At 37.7% G+C, this 18,994-nt stretch overlaps 1 protein-coding gene across 1 annotated transcript; it reads left to right on the top strand.

Annotated features, from left to right (window-relative positions):
• The first annotated feature begins 3,436 nt into the window (after window positions 1-3,436).
• Window positions 3,437-18,040, top strand: LOC105935265 (oxysterol-binding protein-related protein 2). The gene is made up of 14 exons (XM_012875590.3): window positions 3,437-3,572; window positions 3,839-4,011; window positions 4,110-4,221; window positions 6,683-6,758; window positions 6,961-7,095; window positions 7,967-8,064; window positions 8,485-8,667; window positions 8,979-9,086; window positions 9,165-9,254; window positions 9,345-9,471; window positions 11,884-12,006; window positions 14,743-14,866; window positions 14,978-15,068; window positions 16,193-18,040. Exons 2-14 carry the CDS (start codon window positions 3,975-3,977, stop codon window positions 16,293-16,295), a joined length of 1,407 nt encoding a protein of 468 aa, XP_012731044.2. The 5' UTR covers window positions 3,437-3,572; window positions 3,839-3,974; the 3' UTR covers window positions 16,296-18,040.
• Window positions 18,041-18,994: the final 954 nt, after the last annotated feature.

Consider the following 18,994-nt stretch of genomic DNA (forward strand, 5'->3'; position numbering starts at 1 on the left):
TAAAATTTACAAACTGACAGTCATTGGTGTCTGTTTGCTTCTCCTGTTTCCTGCTTTGTGTGGATTGGTTTGGGAGGGGTTTAGAAATGTTTTGTTCATGTCTCACTAACTTAGAAATCCTAAAATAAAGTATTGTTATAGTAAATTATAGTAAACACCTGTTTCACGTGACATCCTTTTCAGTTTTGGAGCCATTTGCTTAAAATCCACACTATAAAATAGAAGTATAATGTATTGTCCCACAGTGGGGACATTCAGCTGTACCACTTTCAGCAAAGTGAGAGGCAAATGGAAGCATGCAGATTCACAGAAAAATAAATATGGACGTATATATCAAAACAAAAAGTTAATAAGTGACAGTGCAGTAAGGGTAAATTCACAACATAAGACTTTTTTTTAAAATAGCATGCTCAGATTCAATAAAATGTGCAACAGAGTAGGGTGATGTAGAAAATATTGTACAAAATGTGCATGCATAGTTGTGCATACAAAAACATTAACAGACTATTTATTAAAAAAGGTTCAGCTAGTGGCAGAAATGTAAACAATTTATTTTGTTTTATGGGAGCGGTGATGTTTCTAAAGTCTAAAAGCTGAGAGGAAAGATCTGCGATGATAAGCATTAGTGCACCTGTGATGCAGCAGTCTGTCACTAAAGGAGCTCTCCTGCTCTGCAGCACCTTCATCCATGAGGTGCAAGACACCGTCTAACACTGATGTTATTTTTACCGGAGTCCTTCTGTCTTACACCACCTGCACTCGGCCGAGGACACCGCTGGCCTTCCTGATGAAGATGTCTGCAACAAGCCCAGCAGTTCACACATACTGAGAAATGAAAGAAAATGAGAGAGCGACCTGTTCTGTCACACATGTTAGGAAGTTGTTTGCATGCCAAGGGGCTGGACTTTAAACTCCAATAGAAGTGATTTAAACTCCTGAATTGAATTATTTGGAAGGGTGGAAAAATACAGTACCCTGGTATTGTATTATGTGTAATATCATTCAATATATTAGCAAAGTATTTCATGTATATGCAAGTATACCCCCTAGCTGATTTAGATAAAAAAATAAATTCAGTCAGCCATGACCTTTGATTGAAGAAAAAAAGGAGAAATGCATCTCCCAGCAGATAACAAAACAATGTGAAATGAGAAATCAGATTCTCTTTTCTTTTCTTCTTTTAAAAAAAATAACGACATTTATATTTATGTCATTTTCAATAATCAGTGGATACATTTTTATTATGGCTGGAATATTTATTGTGTATTTTATCTTTGGGTTTGTAACACCTCATTGCCATCATCCTAATCTTTTGCTCCCGCTACAGAATCTGTAGAGGGAGCCAAATGTTAATATTAATGTACCAGTCAGGAAAAACATTTTAGTAAAAGTTAAAAGATAATTTAAAATTTAAATATGGTGTGAATAATTTTTAGCTTGAGTGTATATTATGTGCCTTGTAAAATTAAACTTCCTTTCATTATGTTGGAACAACAAACCCAAATGTATTTTATTTATACTTTTTTCTGTGACAGACCAACATAACGTCATAAATCTGTTGACATTTTTTTTACACAAAAATCTGAATCAAATCTTAAAAGTGCGGCACACATCTGTATTCAGGAACCCTAAAAGAAACTTAGAAGCATCTTTCAACTAGTGGTTTTGCACTTTCTAAATAGAGCCTTACAAGCCACTTCACAATGCTAAACAGATAGAGCAAGATAAGGTTGTGAGACCTGCAATGATCAATAGACTGAAGTGATATCTTCTGTTAATTTAATTAATTTAACTTCTTCGTTATTAAACTTGTTAATTTATGTTACGTAAATGGGACAAAAAGACAAGAGGTACAGCTGGAAAATGAATGATTTGGAGGATTAAAAAAACAAACATATGATGGATTCAACGTGACACAGTTGGTGACATGTTTGGGTTGCATTAAGAAGGTTTTGGGTTAACATCTTGGCTTGGGGTTTTCTGCATGGTGTTTACCTATTCTGCATGTGCATGCATAGGTTCTCTCTGGGTGCTCTGGCTTCCTCTCATAGTCCAAAAACGGGCTGTCAGGTCAACTGGTCGCTCTGAATTGCGTTTGGGTGTGAGTGTGTGCATGACTGCTTTTTCCTGTGTGTCACCCTGCGATGGAGTGGCGATCTGTCCAGAGCATGGTCACCAACATGATGCCCGTTGGCACCAGGTAGCCCCCAAGTACCACATGTGGCAACCTTAGGCCTATTTAAAAAATAGCACCACCCACCAGTGAGCTGCCTCTAAAATAGTATTTTATTCAATTGCGTTTCCTTTTTAATCACACCTGCATTTATATACATTTTAAAATGAAAAAAGCATGAAAGATTTTCATTTTTATGTAATGTTAAGGTGAGCTCTGACTCTTCTAGTTCATAGGTCAGTACTGGTAGCCCTTCATATGACACAGCACCAATGAAGTAGCTCTCAGTTTCAAAAAGGTTGGTGACCCCTGGTACCCCGTCTCTCGTCTACTGATTGCTGCAGATATGCACCTGTGGCCCTGAAAGGATAAGTATAAGATATATAATAGCCCATACAAGATATATTATATAGTAATTTTTTAACTATTATAATGCTTTTGATTATAATCTATTATCACACAACAGCCTTGCAAGCATAAGTGGTTACAGACAATTAATCATCTTTCTATTATAATCCTCCTTGCAACTTAGATTCCAATTAGGATGTTTGTCCTTGACATTAAGCCTTTGCAAAGTGTAAGAATGCCACTCTGTGAGATTTGAACTTGTTAACTTGAAGCCTCTCCAGGATAGCACCCTGCTCCAACCACAAGCCCACCTATCCCCCATTTAATAGATCAGGGGTCACCAACATGGTGCCTGCGGGCACCAAGTACCATAGCCCCTGAGGACCACATGTGGTCCCCACAAACCTGTTCTGAAAAAAAAAAACAATCCACCAGTGAGCTGCATCTAAAATTTTATTTTATTCCGTCACTCTTCCTGTTTATTCACACTTGCGTTTATATAGATTTTAAAATGAAAACATCAATAACAAAGCGTGAAAAATGTTATTATGTTCATTTTACATAAAGTTAAGGTGAGCTCTGACTCTTAGTTCAACGGTCAGTACTCGTATCACACAAGTAACTTTTAAAAGGGTTGGTGACCCCTGCAGTAGATTTGTATGTCACATTTTTATATTTGTATTTTGTTCATTTATTTGTATGTCACATTTTTATATTTGTATTTTGTACTTGGATATTTATAAATGTATGTATATATGTATATATATCTTTTTATATTTATTCAAATCTTTTTAAGACAATCCTCACTCCATACATATCCGTTCAGTCTAAGGCGGAGGAATATGCTGCTTTTTAATGTCACATAATTGGATGCGAGTTGAAAATAACTGCTCTCTGCCCTTCATCTCTAGGCCCTCTCCGCGCTGCGACCTGATTGGCTAAAGTCCCTGCCAATCACGATGCCCTTGCCGCCCACTTCCGCCAGGCTCCAGCGGCACTACACTTTTCGGTTGTTTATGTTAGCCGAGGCCAAAGTGACACTGATTGACAGGTTTGTGTGTGATATGTCGGCGTGTAAGTGTTCGTGTCAGAGTGTAAACATGTGTCTGCGTGTCGGTGTCGTCTGCTGATCTCAGCTCCAGCTAACGGCGAAGCTGTCTCCCAGCTGCGACGCTAGCGGCTAGTTAGCCGTTAGCCGTTAGCTGGAGACTTGGCGAGCAGCGAACCAGAGACATGTTGTTGTTTCTGACACAGCCCCTGATGCGGTGATGTTCGGCCGCACCGAGCGGCTTCATTAAGCGCTGTCCGTGTTTACAGGTCGTGTTCGTGGCCGTCTGTGATGCTCGGAGAGTGGCTGGGCTGCATAAACGTCGGTCCGACGGGTGAAACATGACCGCTGAGTAACATTTTTGTCACCACTTCGGCCCTTTTTTTTCTTCTTCTTCTGCTCAGTATGAACAGCGAGGAGGAATTTTTCGACGCCGAGACAGGTGAGACCGACCGGCCGACACGGGCGTCGCATCGTTGCGATTTCTCTCAGTGGCCCAGTGAACGTATCGGGTCATCGGTTCCTTCCCATGTCTCCCAGGACTGGAGTCTGATGATTCCTGTGAGGTCAGCTTCAAAGATGCCCTGGTGTTTGACAGCAAGCAGGCGGCTGACGGCAGCAGCACGCAGGAGAATGGGGTGTGGGAGCGCAGGTACGAAGAGATGCTCACCTGAAATAATGCTCACCTGAAACAATGCTCACATAGCCATTGACCTTTAATACACTCATCATTGCATTGGCATGGATGTCATATCAATTTGAGAAATTTATGATACAATTAAATTCCTTTTCACAGTGGATTATGGTATTGTGTAACATAAAGCTGCTTTGATTTTATATATATATATATATATATATATATATATATATATATATATATATATATATATATATATATACACTGTATTTTTCGGACTATAAGGCGCACTTAAAGTCCTTACATTTTTTCAAAAGTTGTTGGTGCGCCTTATATGTCATTACTGTTGTGCTTACTGACCGATTGTTGTGGTACAACACACTCAAGAAATCTGTTAAAATACGTAAGTACGGTTATTCGGAGCATTACCGTATGTGTCACTGCCTGATCGGATCCCCGAGCTGTCTGCAAGACTGCCTGATGTTAAGTTATAATCTGGTCCACCTTATGGTCCAAAAAAATACGGTATCTGAAAAGTTGTATGTACAAACTAAGGCTGTACGATTCTACCAAATTTCAATTTAAAACAAGAATTGTTTTTTTATTAATCAGAATATTATTATTATTCAAGACAATAGCTTTTGAGTTGGGCATCAATCCTTGTTGAACATAAAATGCCACCAACGAACAAGTCTATGTATTAAACTGTTTGACCGCTGCTTAATGCTACGGTGAGATTCCTGAAAGTTTCTGGTAATAACATATGATTATATAAACTCTAAAACAAATAATAAAGTTAGATTATCTCACTGCTGCAACATATTACTGACACCTAAAGGATATGTTTGATCCATTAATTGTTACATAGCCAAAAACCACTGTGATTTTATAATTGTTTTTTTTTTATTATTGGAATTATATTATAATATAATTAATTGTCCAATCCTAGTACATACTTGAATTTATTTTTGCCTACTCTAGCCTGGATATTTTTATTTGATGGATAGTCCTCTAAATATATCTTCTGAGAAAATGTCTTTTCCTTTTTTCACTTAGTTAAACAAATCCATTCAGTTGTCAAAACTGTCTTCAGTCGCAAGTTTTAGACTGTAATTGACTTCCCAAAGAGTGTGTGAAAGTCATGCAGGCTTATGTTGCAGCATGTACAGGCCTGATAAATAAGTTAGAACATTATTTCTTAATTCACTAAGTGAAACACATATAGATTAATTGCACACAGACTGAGTTTCTCTCTATTCAAACAAACTCGTTACCTTTTCTTGCTTCCGGGCGAAAGGACTGACACCTGCAGAGGATGTTTTGTCTCACTCTCATACCCGATTTTCTGACCTCTTTTTTTGCAGCATTTACTTTGTATTTCACCTCAAAAAGACAAAAGGCGTGACAGCTTGAGGGTTTCAGACACTTTGCAGTGGCTGTTTTGACTATTTGTAATAATTTAGCTTGTGATTTAGGGAATTGCTCAGAGGCGAGAAACTTCTAAGGCACTTTGAAAGAGCCATGTTTGACATTTTACATTGATGTCGTGAATGAGAGTGGAGTCTAAAGGAAACAGTAATTGTGGAACATTGCATTAAGGTCTAATGGCACTAAAACCAATACATTTAAAATTGAAACATAGTGGTAAAGGCTGAAATATGGAAGGAGGAGCTAGTTGAATGTATCCAAAGTGAAGCTGGATATTTACTTTAGCTATATGCAGGAGAACATTTTCATTGTTTAGGCTTTACTTTATATTAGATTTGCACTTAACCAAAGATCAAGGTTTGGATAATTAGGACGTGAAGTCTGCAGCGTTGCCTTTTCTGGAGTGAGTCAGGCGTGCGTGAAAATAATTAGGTTGCAGTAACATGCAGAAAATATGTTGCAATAGTTAAAGACAGATGTTGTTTACCACACATTGAGATAAGGACATTATATTTCCTGCAGACCCAAATAATGGTTGGTTGCGACATTTATAGTTAGCAGTAGGGAAGAATGACTGAAAAATAACACTCAATAAAGAAAAGCTGTTATCAGTCCTTATCAGTGTGCTCACTTGTATTCACACATCGGCTTATTTGTGTTCTGTATCTTAGAAATGACACGACATCAGAGGGATGATAACATCTTTTTGTTTCCCTTAACGTTACAACAACAAAAAAACAATGGTGATATGACTATGGTAAACAAATTACACGTAGATGGAAAAAATATAAATGTAGCTTATATCCTGAATAACAGACAGTTGGTCTGTATGCTGCATGAATTCATGGATGTGACCTCAAACAAGTTTTTCTTGTGTATACTTCTGTTTTTGTTAATTTTAAGTTGAACTGGATTCAATAAATTATGTTTTTTATGCATGTGGATCTATTATTAGTGTGATTAGATAGTTTTGTATGCTTTATTTATTTATTTTTCGCCTGCTGCCTAATACTGTCTTTAATATCCTTTTGATCTAAATGTGTACCAGGAAAGCTCTGCCTGCAGAAACGATCTCCAGGAACAATTTTAGTGTGTGGAGCATACTGAAGAAATGCATTGGAATGGTGAGTCCTCGGCCTCATGAACAAACAGCCAGACAGTCTGAGAGTGGAGTAAAGGTTAAAGTTGTCTCACAGCTCTATCTCATAATTGATGCTGGTGTAAAGTGAGGTTGTTGCACCAAAAAGTAGGAGATATTTCTTAAATGTTTTTTTTTTGGTGATTACAGATTATTTTTACATTTGCCGTCTAATTTTGAAATTTCAGGAGCTCTCCAAAATAGCGATGCCTGTTGTGTTTAACGAGCCGCTGAGCTTTCTCCAGAGAATCTCGGAGTACATGGAGCACACTCACCTCATTCATAAAGCTTGCAGCCTGTCTGACTCCATAGACCGTATGCAGGTAGGGGTAATTCTTCTTTTATTTCCCGTGGAAGTAAATTACTTAAGTAAAAACTGCTGTAATCACACATAAATGAAAGCGATCTCGTTAGGCTGCTGGGCTGCATGGTTATTTCTTGATTTACTGAAATAATGACTTTTTAAATAACATGGGAAATTTGGAAATTTTACAAAAAAATCTAAAGGAACCTTGATGTTCGCTCAAAAACCTAAAGAACTTTTTAATTATCCATAAGTTAATAATAGCAGGAGATCCTAATATTTCAGATTTTGGAAAAAAGGGTTAAGCCACTGTCACACTCTTCCTAATAAGTTATGTTACATTAAAAAAAATGTTTTTGTTGCAAATGCATTTTATGCAACGTTAAGCCCTGATTCCTCTGTGCAGTTATTGTATCGTTTATGATCCCCTTTACATATAACCTGGGTTTATTGGGATGAAGGGTGTAAAATTAGGTTTGTTAATGTGTCAAGGGAGGGTTATTAACTTTTTTTTTCATGTTTAATGAACGCCTGACCATCTTGCCCAGACGGAGCATCTGCATAGCATGCAGATAATTATAAATAAGGAAAATTAGCAGGTTTTCACAACAGCATTTTCCTAGAACCTGAAAATGTGCGGTATATTTGGCATCTGTGATTTGCAATTTTTTTAAATTTTTTTTTTTTTTTTTAAGGACCTGTCCTAAAAAGCTGTCAGCCCAGTTTAGTGGGTGATTAAATTACATAAGTCAAAATATCACATGTGTAGAAAAGGCGGTACAGAGACATTGTTCTCTTAAAGCTTTTTTATCTACCACTGAAATCTAAGGCAGAAACAATGTGTCATCTGTGGTGTAATTTTTCTGATCCAGTTCTTGTCTCTGTTGCAGGCTGTTGCTGCGTTTGCTGTTTCTGCTGTAGCATCTCAGTGGGAGAGGACTGGAAAGCCATTTAATCCTTTGCTGGGGGAAACATATGAACTCATTAGGTAATAAAACAAGAAAACAGGTGACGCTTCGGTGTGGTTAGATTCTTTACAGCAAAATTTGAATGTACTTATTGTTTTCTAATAAAGCTGGCCAAAATACCCAGAACATATTGTCATTGCAGGCTCAGTGAGTGCAGTATTTTAATTTCCCAAGGACTGGAGTGCAGTAATTATTAGTTGATACATTTTATATTTTAACAGTAACTTTCATTTTGCATGTTAATGTAATATTTAACTTTTTGCACAGAGTCTCAGAGCAGCGCATGCTCACATCAGACACAGCTAACATTGGCAAAAGAGTGTAGAAGCTCAGATAACGGACATTAAAGAAGACAATAGTCATATATCGTCATTGCAAAAGTTATTCATGTTGTGCCGTCACAACATTTTCTAATATCATGTCATCTTTTTAACCCTAAGAGAGGACGAAGGATACAGATTAATCTCTGAGCAGGTGAGCCACCACCCCCCAATCAGTGCCTTCCACGCTCAGTCTCTGAAGCAGGAGTTTGAGTTTCATGGCTCCATCTACCCAAAACTGAAGTTCTGGGGTAAAAGTGTGGAAGCTGAGCCTAAAGGCACCATGACGCTGGAGTTATTGAAGTAAGTGTTTGTTCACTTCTTTTTAATTTTGTTCTCCTGCGTTGTGCATTTCTCTGTTTTTTATGTACTAATTTACTCTCCTGATGAGATCCACTTGCTTTAAATCCACAAACAGCAGGTAGTTGCCTTGGCTTAAAGGCTAAAATTTGGATATTAGCTCCTCTAATCAACAGCCTCTAATTTCTTTATGCGGAGATTTTCAAATATGATGTTGGTGCTTCACAGCGCAGCTGCGTGTTTAATTCAGAAGTGAAAGTTTGAATCTGCCTTGGGTTTGTAAGACTATTAATGATGCTGCTGTTTCCGCGCAGGCATAAAGAAGCGTACACATGGACAAATCCAATGTGCTGTGTGCACAACATCATTTTGGGGAAACTCTGGATCGAACAATACGGAACGGTTGAGATAGTCAACCACAGGTACAGTTAATGACACTTAGGTCCTCACTGGCCCAACAAGATTTTATCACTCATTTACGATACCTGGGTTTTCTTCAGCACCGGCGACAAGTGCATCTTGAACTTCAAACCGTGTGGGATGTTCGGGAAGGATCTTCACAAAGTCGAAGGTTATATCCAAGACAAAGGGTGAGAATACGAGCACATCAGGTCCGTCAGGCATAAACTGACGCTTTGCGTGTTTTTTCTGAACTGAGCGTGTTGTTATGGTTGAGCCAGTAAGAAGAAGAGACGAGTCATCTATGGGAAGTGGACCGAGTGCATGTACAGCATCGACCCCAAGCTTTACGAAACGTTCAAGAAGTCCGAGAAGAAGACGGGGAGCGACTCAAAGAAGCTGAAGCAGGTAAGAAGCCCTGCAGGCGACTCGGCTAGGGCTGGACGATGTAGAACAAAAAGTATCGATAAAACGGTAATCATGTTGATCGATATCGATAATTAGATACAAATTCAAAACATATATTTAAAGTGCAGCCCTGGGCGTTTTATGCTGTTGCTTAGCGACATATTTTTAGAAACCGAACACACAAACGCTGAATTCAAACTCAACCTTTTATTCAATCAACTTTTTACCAAAACTGCAAGTTTTTAAAAAAGAAAAACGAAGCTTGGTGACGGAGCGTTTCTGGGTCTGCGCTTGTGATTGGTTGGGAGGACGTAATGACTGTAATATTATTCTACATGGCTAGAATGCAAAAGGAAGGAAAACTGTTATTCTATTAAACTTTTTATTGACCCTTTTTTTTATCATCAATAAATGTCTGTCGATCGATTTATATTGTTATTGAATTATCGTCGAGCCCTAGACTCAGCTGTTATCGACTGCGGAGAAGAAATGCCACTTATAGTCCCTTCACACTGGCTGAAGACCCTGCAACTCGCTCATGTTTCAACGTAGCCAGAATGCTGTTGGCTACGTTATATAAATAAATAAATTTATTTATTTGCCATTTTCTGTCACCAAGACCTTTTCCTGGGCCTTTACCAGATTGTCAGCAGCACGGTCCCACCGCTTCCTCCTGTGATGCTCCTATAGCTCCAGCCTGGCAGGGTCAGTCAGGATGTCGTTACAGCGCTTTACAAAAGTATTCACACCCCTTGAACTTTCTCACATCACAGCCACAGATTTCAACGTAATATAAAGAGCTTCTATGTGGTGAACAAACATTAAAGAAGCGCATAATCTGTCAAACAAAATCAGGACGGCTAATGACATTTTTCCTCTTGAGTCCATTGACTAAATTGATTATCCTTAAAAAAAATCCTCCAAAAAATACATTTTATGAATTTATTTCAGAAAAGTTTTTAATTTGTTGCTTTCAGCACAATGAAATGTAAACGTTTAAAACATGACTTATAAGTATAAGGTGCCTCATTCAGCATGGCAGAAATATTCTTCATGCTTTTACGAATTTTAAATCTGAGTCTAGTTAACATGTAAAATTAGACTGTAACTTCCCCGTTGGTCATATTTTAGTGTATGGATTATTGAGTAATTTTCCTGTTTTTAAAGTTTTAATTTAGAAAATCACATTATCAACACGACTAAATGTGATTACAACAGGATTAAGTTAAATGGTCTGTGAAAAGTTTGCTCACTAACAGACGGATTGTCAAACCTCAGAGCACCTTTTTAATAAAAAATAAAAAAAAATACCTATGGCAGGTTTTTTTTTTCTCCATTCCTCATCAGCAGCCCCTCGGTCACTCTCTGACCCTCTTTTATATTTTCCTAACTCAAAGTACCTCCTATAGTTTAAACACCTTCGGCTTTTTAAAACTTTGAAAAAGCTTTCAGGTCCTGGCTCAGTAAGTAGGCGCTCTGTCCGCCATGTTTGTTTTGAAAAACTCATGCAGCTGAGGCTGGTGCTCCATTTATGGTCAAATGGAGAATGTGGGTTATAGCTGATGCTGGAGTGGTGTGAGCTTGATGAGGTTGTACACTGCAAAAAAGGAACTAAAAGTAAGTCACGTTTTCTTAAAATGTGTATATTTTCCCTTGATTTAAGCAGCTAAATAAGACTATTTGCCAGTTTTTACCCCTAAAATAAGATAATTAGATATCCTGCACTTGGAATGGGATGATGAAGATGAAATGTTCTTATTTTAGTCTTATTTAGCTGCTCAAATCAAGGAAAAATACACTAATTTCAAGAAAATTTTACTTTGTTTTAGTTCCATTTTTGCAGCCTTGACACGGGACGCTGCCACCCTGATAATAAGCCACCAGAGCCTCACCAGAGAAGGTTGGTGTATTCTCAAAACCCTCCGTAATGTTATGGGAACCCTGCTGCGTTTTCTAATGAGCCCCCAAAGACCTCTCTGAGATGCTGTAAACCTGATGCGATGTCTGCGTCCAGTGTGAAGGTGGTGTTTCTGTTTGCTGCTACAGGAGCCTGTTTGACATGTGACTGAATCTGTTTTCTCAAACGGTATCTTTTCCCTTCACAATAACATGCAGTGGCGTTAATGTAAGGTAAGGTAAGCGTGGATTTGCTATCTCTTGTGTGCTGCTACTGTTGTCTAGTTATGTTTATAGTGTACCTGTTTGATTAGATCATTGCCAGCACCTAAGCCCATGATGCCTTGCAATGACATGCCGTTGTTGCTTGAGATGTGTTGAATTTGTTGCAACCGTAGTTCCCGTGATTCACCTGTTTGCACTGAACCCTCTGCTCTGTTTGCTTGAACTCGTCCGTTTGAACGTGACACCGTTCTCTCTTTTTTTCTTTTTTTTTATCTGGGTGTGCGTCTGTAGGAACGTAGCTGTGAAGGTGAGGAGGAGGACGACGAATTGCCAGAGGTTCAGGAGACTGTGACTGTGATACCAGGAAGTGCCTTACTGTGGAGGATAACGCCGCGGCCCGCCAACTCTGCGCAGGTCAGCAACTCAAAAAAATAAATAAAAATAAGCTGCTCACACGCTGCCCTCACTTAAAAAGTTTCACACTCTATATAAATTTGGGAAAACACCAAAGAAACACTCTTCTTACTTTTTACTATTCTATTTTTCTAAAAAATAACAGTAAATTTCTTGAAGTAAATTTGTTTTTCCACTCTAAAATGGACATTATCACCAGAGCTGGGCGATAAGGACCAAAAATGATATCTCGATATTTTTAGGTTGAATGCCGATATACGATATTCATCCCGGTAATGTTTTTTCTTTTCATAAAGAAACTATAAAAAAGCATCTCTGATTCGATTTTATCAAATAAATATGAGAAACAGCTGAAAGATAACCTACTAGAATACATAAAAGTATAGTTATAATGCAACATAGACCATCTCAATATAAACGATAAAGTCATCTTATATCTCTTTAAGAAAATCTACATATTTTTTAAATCTCAGTATATTGCCAGCCCTAATTGTCACCATTATGTCACCCTTTGGTTAGATGTGCTGCTTTAAGGCTTCAATTTAATCATTTTCTTAGCTTGTAATTTACACACATTTCAGGAAATGCCTCTTTCAGGGCATTGATGTGCTCAGTAAGACTGTGATAATTATTAATGAATAATTAATAAAATCTCAGACCATCACTGGAAACCAGGAAGTGATAACTACAGTTGAATCAGCCTCTAATGCCTCCTGTGTGTCTCAGTCTGTGGGGACATGAGGTGATGGTGCAGACTGTATAAGGAACCATCAGATTTTCTGCTGCTGTATGAAGCATTGAACATGCAGTGCTGCCCCACCCACACCTGTTGCTGCCTCCTGACAGTTAGCTGGCAAAGAGAAGGAAGCTTTGTTTCCTTCGTTTACTAGAAAGACAGACAGAAAATTCCCGTCACTAAAGACACGGAGAGTTATAGTGTCGACATTAAAGTAACAGAAGACGTCAAACTTTTCTAGTTGATGTTTTAATACTGAAGTTTTGCAAGTTATAAAAAGCAGGTCCGCTAACCAGGGTTCCCGCGGATCCTTAAAAAGTCTTAAAAGGCATTGAATTCTGTAACATAAAACTAAGGCCTTAATTGGCATTAAAATGTCTTAAATCAGTCTTTCTTAGGTCTTAAACTTGTTACCAGGTCATAATTAGGATTTTATTTGTGTAATCCTTACCAAATAGTAAAATAATTGACACAATTATATTTTTCTTTAAATTTACCGAACGGCTCAATGTAACCATTATTGGTCCCGTCCCGATAGCGGAACCAATAAAAACTGTTGCGGCCGGACCATAGCTGCGAAAAACAGTTGGCACTGGTTATGTTGTGGTTTTATAGTTTATTTTAGTAGGGAACAAAACAAATTTTGTGAATTCAGTACAGTAGTTGTTAAAAATATATCTGTAATTTGTGTGTTTTTAGCTTTTTTCCTATATGGAATGTTTTTCAAAATTTTAAATATGTTTACTGGGCCAGAAAGTAATGGTTTATGTTAAAATAAACATTTGGGTGAAGTTGTCGCAACCAGGTTTATCTTGTTTATCGTGAAGTTGGTCTTAACTTTTTATTTCAAGTGGCATTAAAAAGTCTTAAAAAGTCTTGAATTTAACTTGCCTTATGCTGTAGGAACCCTGGCTAACCAGCTGAGTGCAGACCCTTAGGGAGCAGATTTTAATTAACCAACTAAAATAATAGTTACTATGTAAAGAGCAGACTGGCTAAACGATGGACTATTCTGTTCAATAAGCACGTGAAAACTACTGCTAAATTTAGGTGTTAGGTTTAGACAATATTGTATTTTTACCTTCTATCAAAATAAAAATAAAAAATAACTGGAAATTAATACAATATGCAGAAACCTTACATGTTCAATGTTCAGTCCATAAGTGGAACTTGTCAGCCACAGGTTAGCTCAGCCAGTTGTGAGGAGCCCAGGAGGGACAAAGTTTATGGGAGAAGATGCTTTACGGGGAAAACTAAATATTTTTAAACCTTAAGGTGATGTCCAACTTTGAAAAAGTTAAGAATTTTTAATTTTAAACATGTAGGAACCCTGGCTAACATTGGCTGGGTTGACTTTGTCACAGACATTTGATACGTTCTGCAGTTGATCTTGGGAGTCTAAACCTTTTAATTGATTAATCAGGGAGGAGTTTATCAGTCTGTCGATTCCAACGCTGAACTTCAGCCCCTGTCAGCAGAGCCGTTTCACCCCTTCTGCACTTTAGAGTAAAAATGTTTTCATTTCAAAGTCCAGCAGCTTATCGATGCCTTTGAGAACAGCGGCTTATTCTGCTGACGCCATCATTGTTGTCTTCTCTGCTGTTTAACAAACTCACCATAGTTTTTCTTTCCATATATATTTTTTTATTGGATGTGAAATGGCTTGTGTTGAAGCCTAATGGCTGAGTACGAGATAAGTATTCACGCGCTAACCTAAACCCCCCTTTAGAAAATACTGTTTAAAACAGAAACAGGAAGGTGTTATAAGATTTTCCACACAAAAAAATGCAAAGCCAAACGTAAACGATTTGTGAATTAATCATTTAGACAAAGTAACCAAAACTTTGAGAGAAGAGCTATTTTGGTTAATGATGCTGAAAAGGTTCCCGTGTCCTTTTGGGACACATGTTTACTTCCACGGAGTGAGTTTATTTGCATTGTTAGAGAAATCATTGAGTGTAATTGTTAACTGCTTCTGTATTATTTCTCTTTTCGGGTAGATGTATAACTTCACCAGCTTTGCTGTGACGCTAAACGAGCTGGAGCCCTGCATGGAGAGGCTGCTGGCACCAACGGACTGCCGGCTGAGGCCCGACATTAGAGCCATGGAAAATGGAGACATAGGTAACAGGGGGGAGGCTTATGTAACCAAGATGAAAACATTCTTTTAGAGATCATAAAATCATCCTTTATCACTCCTTTATTCTTCTGTGTTTCTGTTTACTATTCCTTCAGATTTAGCTAGTGCAGAGAAGGAGCGATTGGAGGAAAAGCAAAGAGCTGCACGCAGAGAACGATCAAAGGATGAAGAGGAGTGGTCGACCAGGTCAGCATTAATGGGCCTTTGGTCAAATATGATGTAAAGAACAAACAAAATGCATATTCTTATGTTTTAACTTTTTACTCTGATGCCGCTAAATGAAATCCAGTGCGACAAACTGTCTTCAGAAGTCGCCTTACTAGTAAACGGAGTCCATCTGGGTTTAACTCGGTCTTATGTGGCTGTTCTGTGACGGCCTCAGAGGTTTGTTGGTGAAGATTAGAAAACAAACGGCATCATGAAGACAAAGGGGCACAGCAGGGGGGATCAAAGCAGGGTTAGGCTATAAAACAACAGCAACCCAACCTTTTAACACCACACACAGCTCTTTTCAACCCATCATCTGAAAATAATGAATTATAAAAGATTGTCTCAACCTAAACCACCAGGCCAGTCTGCTCTGTTAGAGCAGACCAAAATGGATCGTCTTGGCCTACATCCATATCAATGGGTTAATAAGAATATATTTGTAGCTAAATAAATGAAGATCTTTAGAAAAAAAAAACTCCTGGAAGAGTCAAGAGACATGAGCCTGGGGTGGAAGTTTTCTCCATTGTGAGATCAATAAAGTTCTATTATTATTATTAAGTTGACCTTCGAGCAGGAAAGCAACCCAACACAGGCGGTGAAACGACTTGAATCTGGATGTTCACATAGGCTCTCCATCCAATCTGACAGAGCTTGAGCCATTTTATGAACAAGAATGGGGGGAAATGTTCTGTAGATGTGGAAAGCTGGTAGAGAAATACTCCCAAAATGGTTTGCAGCTTTAAAGTATTGAGTCCACACAGTCGATTATTTATTTCTTTTTTAAAAGTAAAAAATGTAAAATGTCTGTGTTGTACTTGTGTAGAACAAGAGACTTTGTCGGTCTCTGACATCACATTCAAATAAAATACATTGAAATGTATGATTACAACGTCTCAAAATGTGAAAAGTTCATGGGGTGTGAATAATTGTCCAAGCTCTTGGTTTTTTAGTTAGAGCATGACCTCAAGCTGTTTTGCTCTTACGTCTGTGACTCCAACATTTACCGTAGGGTCCTCCGTAAATGACCTTTGTCGTGTCTCCGGGGCTTTTGAACGCTCTCTAAGCTCGCCGTTAACAGCAACTCGTCTGCTTCTCTTCAGGTGGTTCCACTTGGGAACGAACCCGTTCACGGGAGCCGAGGATTGGCTGTACGCAGGCGGATACTTTGACCGGAAGTACACAGACTGTCCCAGCATTTACTGACACGAGAGAGGCTCTGCGTATCTGGAAAATATTCACTTTATTTCTCAGCATCTCAGATATGTGATTCTTTTTTTTTCTTTTTTTTTTTAATGGCCAAATGATTCAGACTGGCACTGTGTCTTTGTTGGAGAAAGCTGACCTCCCTTAATCAGATCGTCTGCAATGACTGTGAACATGCTCTGCAGGAGAGCCTTAGAGTGCACTGATCAAAAATGACATCTTCATCGTTATTCACCCTAGACACCCACCGTACTCACTATGGAGGGGTTGTAAACCAGCCACCGGTGTGTACTCTGTAAACACAAGCTGCTGCAGGACACGGAGGGCTTAGGGTAATAGTTTATGTATCCAGACGTCCTCCTACCTGCAGGACATCCACACACTTCTGTCATGTTGCATTTGAATGTCAGGGATTATTTAAACACATCCGTTACTTTTATATAACCAACTCAGAAATTAGATGTCTATTTTATTCAGCACTACGTATCTTTAAAATGTCACAAGTGTTTCTGTGAATAGATTATTATTATTATTATTATTTTCTTTTTAAAGCTGCTTATAACCACGTTTACGTCCGTCGTAAGCGGATGTTGTCGGTACAGAATAGAGTTGTGTGCTGTAAAATGGGCAGTGCATTGAGAACAAACGAACAAAAAAAAAAAGTTAACTGGTGCTTGCATGCTCACCAAGATGTTAATAGAGAAGTAAGAGCCATAAAATAACTATTTCCTGCCCTGCGTATAAATGCATTTGTGGAAAAACTGTAATTCAGATACCAGAGATTTTGAATTCTGACACTGTGGCTGCCTCTCACCGTTATGCTCCAACAAACGCGACAGGTTTTTTCCGACTACGTGAAGTCCTTCAGAAATATACAAATCAAGTGTATGCAAACAGGAAAGCAAAATCCAGTTAAGAAAACTAAATGATTATTAAGCTTCATCTCTTTTTTTTCTTTTTTTTTCCCTTCTGTAAACCTTTAAACATGAAGCAGAATGTTTGCATGGATGTGTTTTTGGAATATTTGAGCTACACCTTTAATATTTAAGCTAATTTGCACCTTTTAAGATGATGCCAAATTGACCCTTTGCATTGCTGACTACTTCAGAAAACGATGTTCGAAACACTTAAACTGACACAATTAGGGCAAAAGCATCAAATGAAAAGGGAAATGTTGGTCTGGAAGCGTGAATGACGTCCGTCTGTTTTTATGTTAACGGTGGTTCTTAAAAGGAAGGGCGCAGCAATGCGTTACAGAGAAAGCTTTAAGTTTCCAGTCTTGACAGACGTTTAGAAGGCTGAGTTGCGTTTCCACGCCTGCTCAGATAAACCTATGCAATCTGATGCATCAACCCCGACCTCCTGAAAAGTGAAACCTCAAACGCTAATTTCTTCTTCAGACAGTACATTATATATGTAGATGCTGCAGCAGCTGTCGGATGGTTTAGTTTTTTTTGTTGTTGTGCACTAACGTTGCATACAAACTGCACATTTGAGCGCTCACACTTCTATGCACTTGTACAGTGAAATCTCTCCCTTGCTGCTCTTTCCTTTTCTCTGATTCTTGAAAGCACTTTTGAAGCTTGCAGGTTCATCTCTTTACCTCTTGTGTCTCTCTGTCGAGCATCTCTTCGATTATGTTTACATTGTTTGTTGAGCCTTCGTTTCTTCCTCTCTTCATACTGTCACCCAAAACCATATGCATACAAGCATATTTAAGTAATAAATTATGGATTACAAAATGAGCTGCGTTGTCATGATTTAACTGTTTGTCTGGGTTTTCTATGTGGGGTTCATTCAGATAATAGTAAAGGTGACTTATTTCCATTATTTAAAACTGATTGAAAAGAAATAGGGGTGAAAAATGCATAATATAATAAATTAATAAAAATTTTAAATATAGTGTCTTGGAAAAGTGTTCAAAAAAACTGTCCCTTTTTTCACTTTACAACCATAAAAATCCAAACATTTTATGCAAAAAATGAACATGAATAATATAAAAGTACAAATAAAAAAGACACAGGAGCAACAGATCTAACCAAACCAATTTTTAATGTCTAAATTGGGTAAGTGTTGTGTTTTACTAGTTTTATTTTATTTAGCTGTCAGTCCAAAGGTTTTGTATGGATTGAAGAAACCTGAATAATAACGGTCAAACTTTTTGGGGAAGGTTTTTTTTTTTCTTTTTTATACTTTTAAATATTTTTATGTCGCATGTTTGTCAAGTCAAAGTCTTTATTACATTTTATTCAGAAACTTAGTGAAATCACTTCCATATTTTTAAATGTAAAAAATAAAACAAATTATACTCTTGGTTTTGCCTTTTTAGTCTTGGTTGTATATGTTAGATATATATTACTAAAATTTTATTTTATTCAGCTGTTTTTATGATGTGCTTCTCATTGTATTTTTTTATTTAAAAAAGAAAATTATTATAAAATCAACTTTTCACCACACCTAGTTTTATCTTAGTGGTATTGTTGATGTATTAGTTACAGTGACTTTCTTTCACCTCATGATGCAAAAACATCAAAATATTTTAGTAGTTAATATAGTTATCTAATATATGTAGTTGTATTTTGTAAGCCTTTTTAAATCTGACATGTGCTATCTAATTTTATCCAGCTGTCAGTAAAAAGCGCTTGTCAACATATTTAATACAAAAATTATAAATGTCATTGTTTTATTAAAAGACAAAG

The sequence above is a fragment of the Fundulus heteroclitus genome, chromosome 1 (assembly GCF_011125445.2).
Source record: "Fundulus heteroclitus isolate FHET01 chromosome 1, MU-UCD_Fhet_4.1, whole genome shotgun sequence".
NCBI classification, from domain to species: domain Eukaryota; kingdom Metazoa; phylum Chordata; class Actinopteri; order Cyprinodontiformes; family Fundulidae; genus Fundulus; species Fundulus heteroclitus.

What these genes read in the sequence shown, in the direction of transcription:
- LOC105935265 (XM_012875590.3), top strand. Translation starts at nt 3,975, where the DNA reads ATGAACAGCGAGGAGGAATTTTTCGACGCCGAGACAG. An exon ending in GAAACATATGAACTCATTAG is followed by an intron (nt 8,065 to 8,484) that starts GTAATAAAACAA and finishes TTTAACCCTAAG; the next exon opens with AGAGGACGAAGGATACAGAT. An exon ending in GGTTATATCCAAGACAAAGG is followed by an intron (nt 9,255 to 9,344) that starts GTGAGAATACGA and finishes TGGTTGAGCCAG; the next exon opens with TAAGAAGAAGAGACGAGTCA.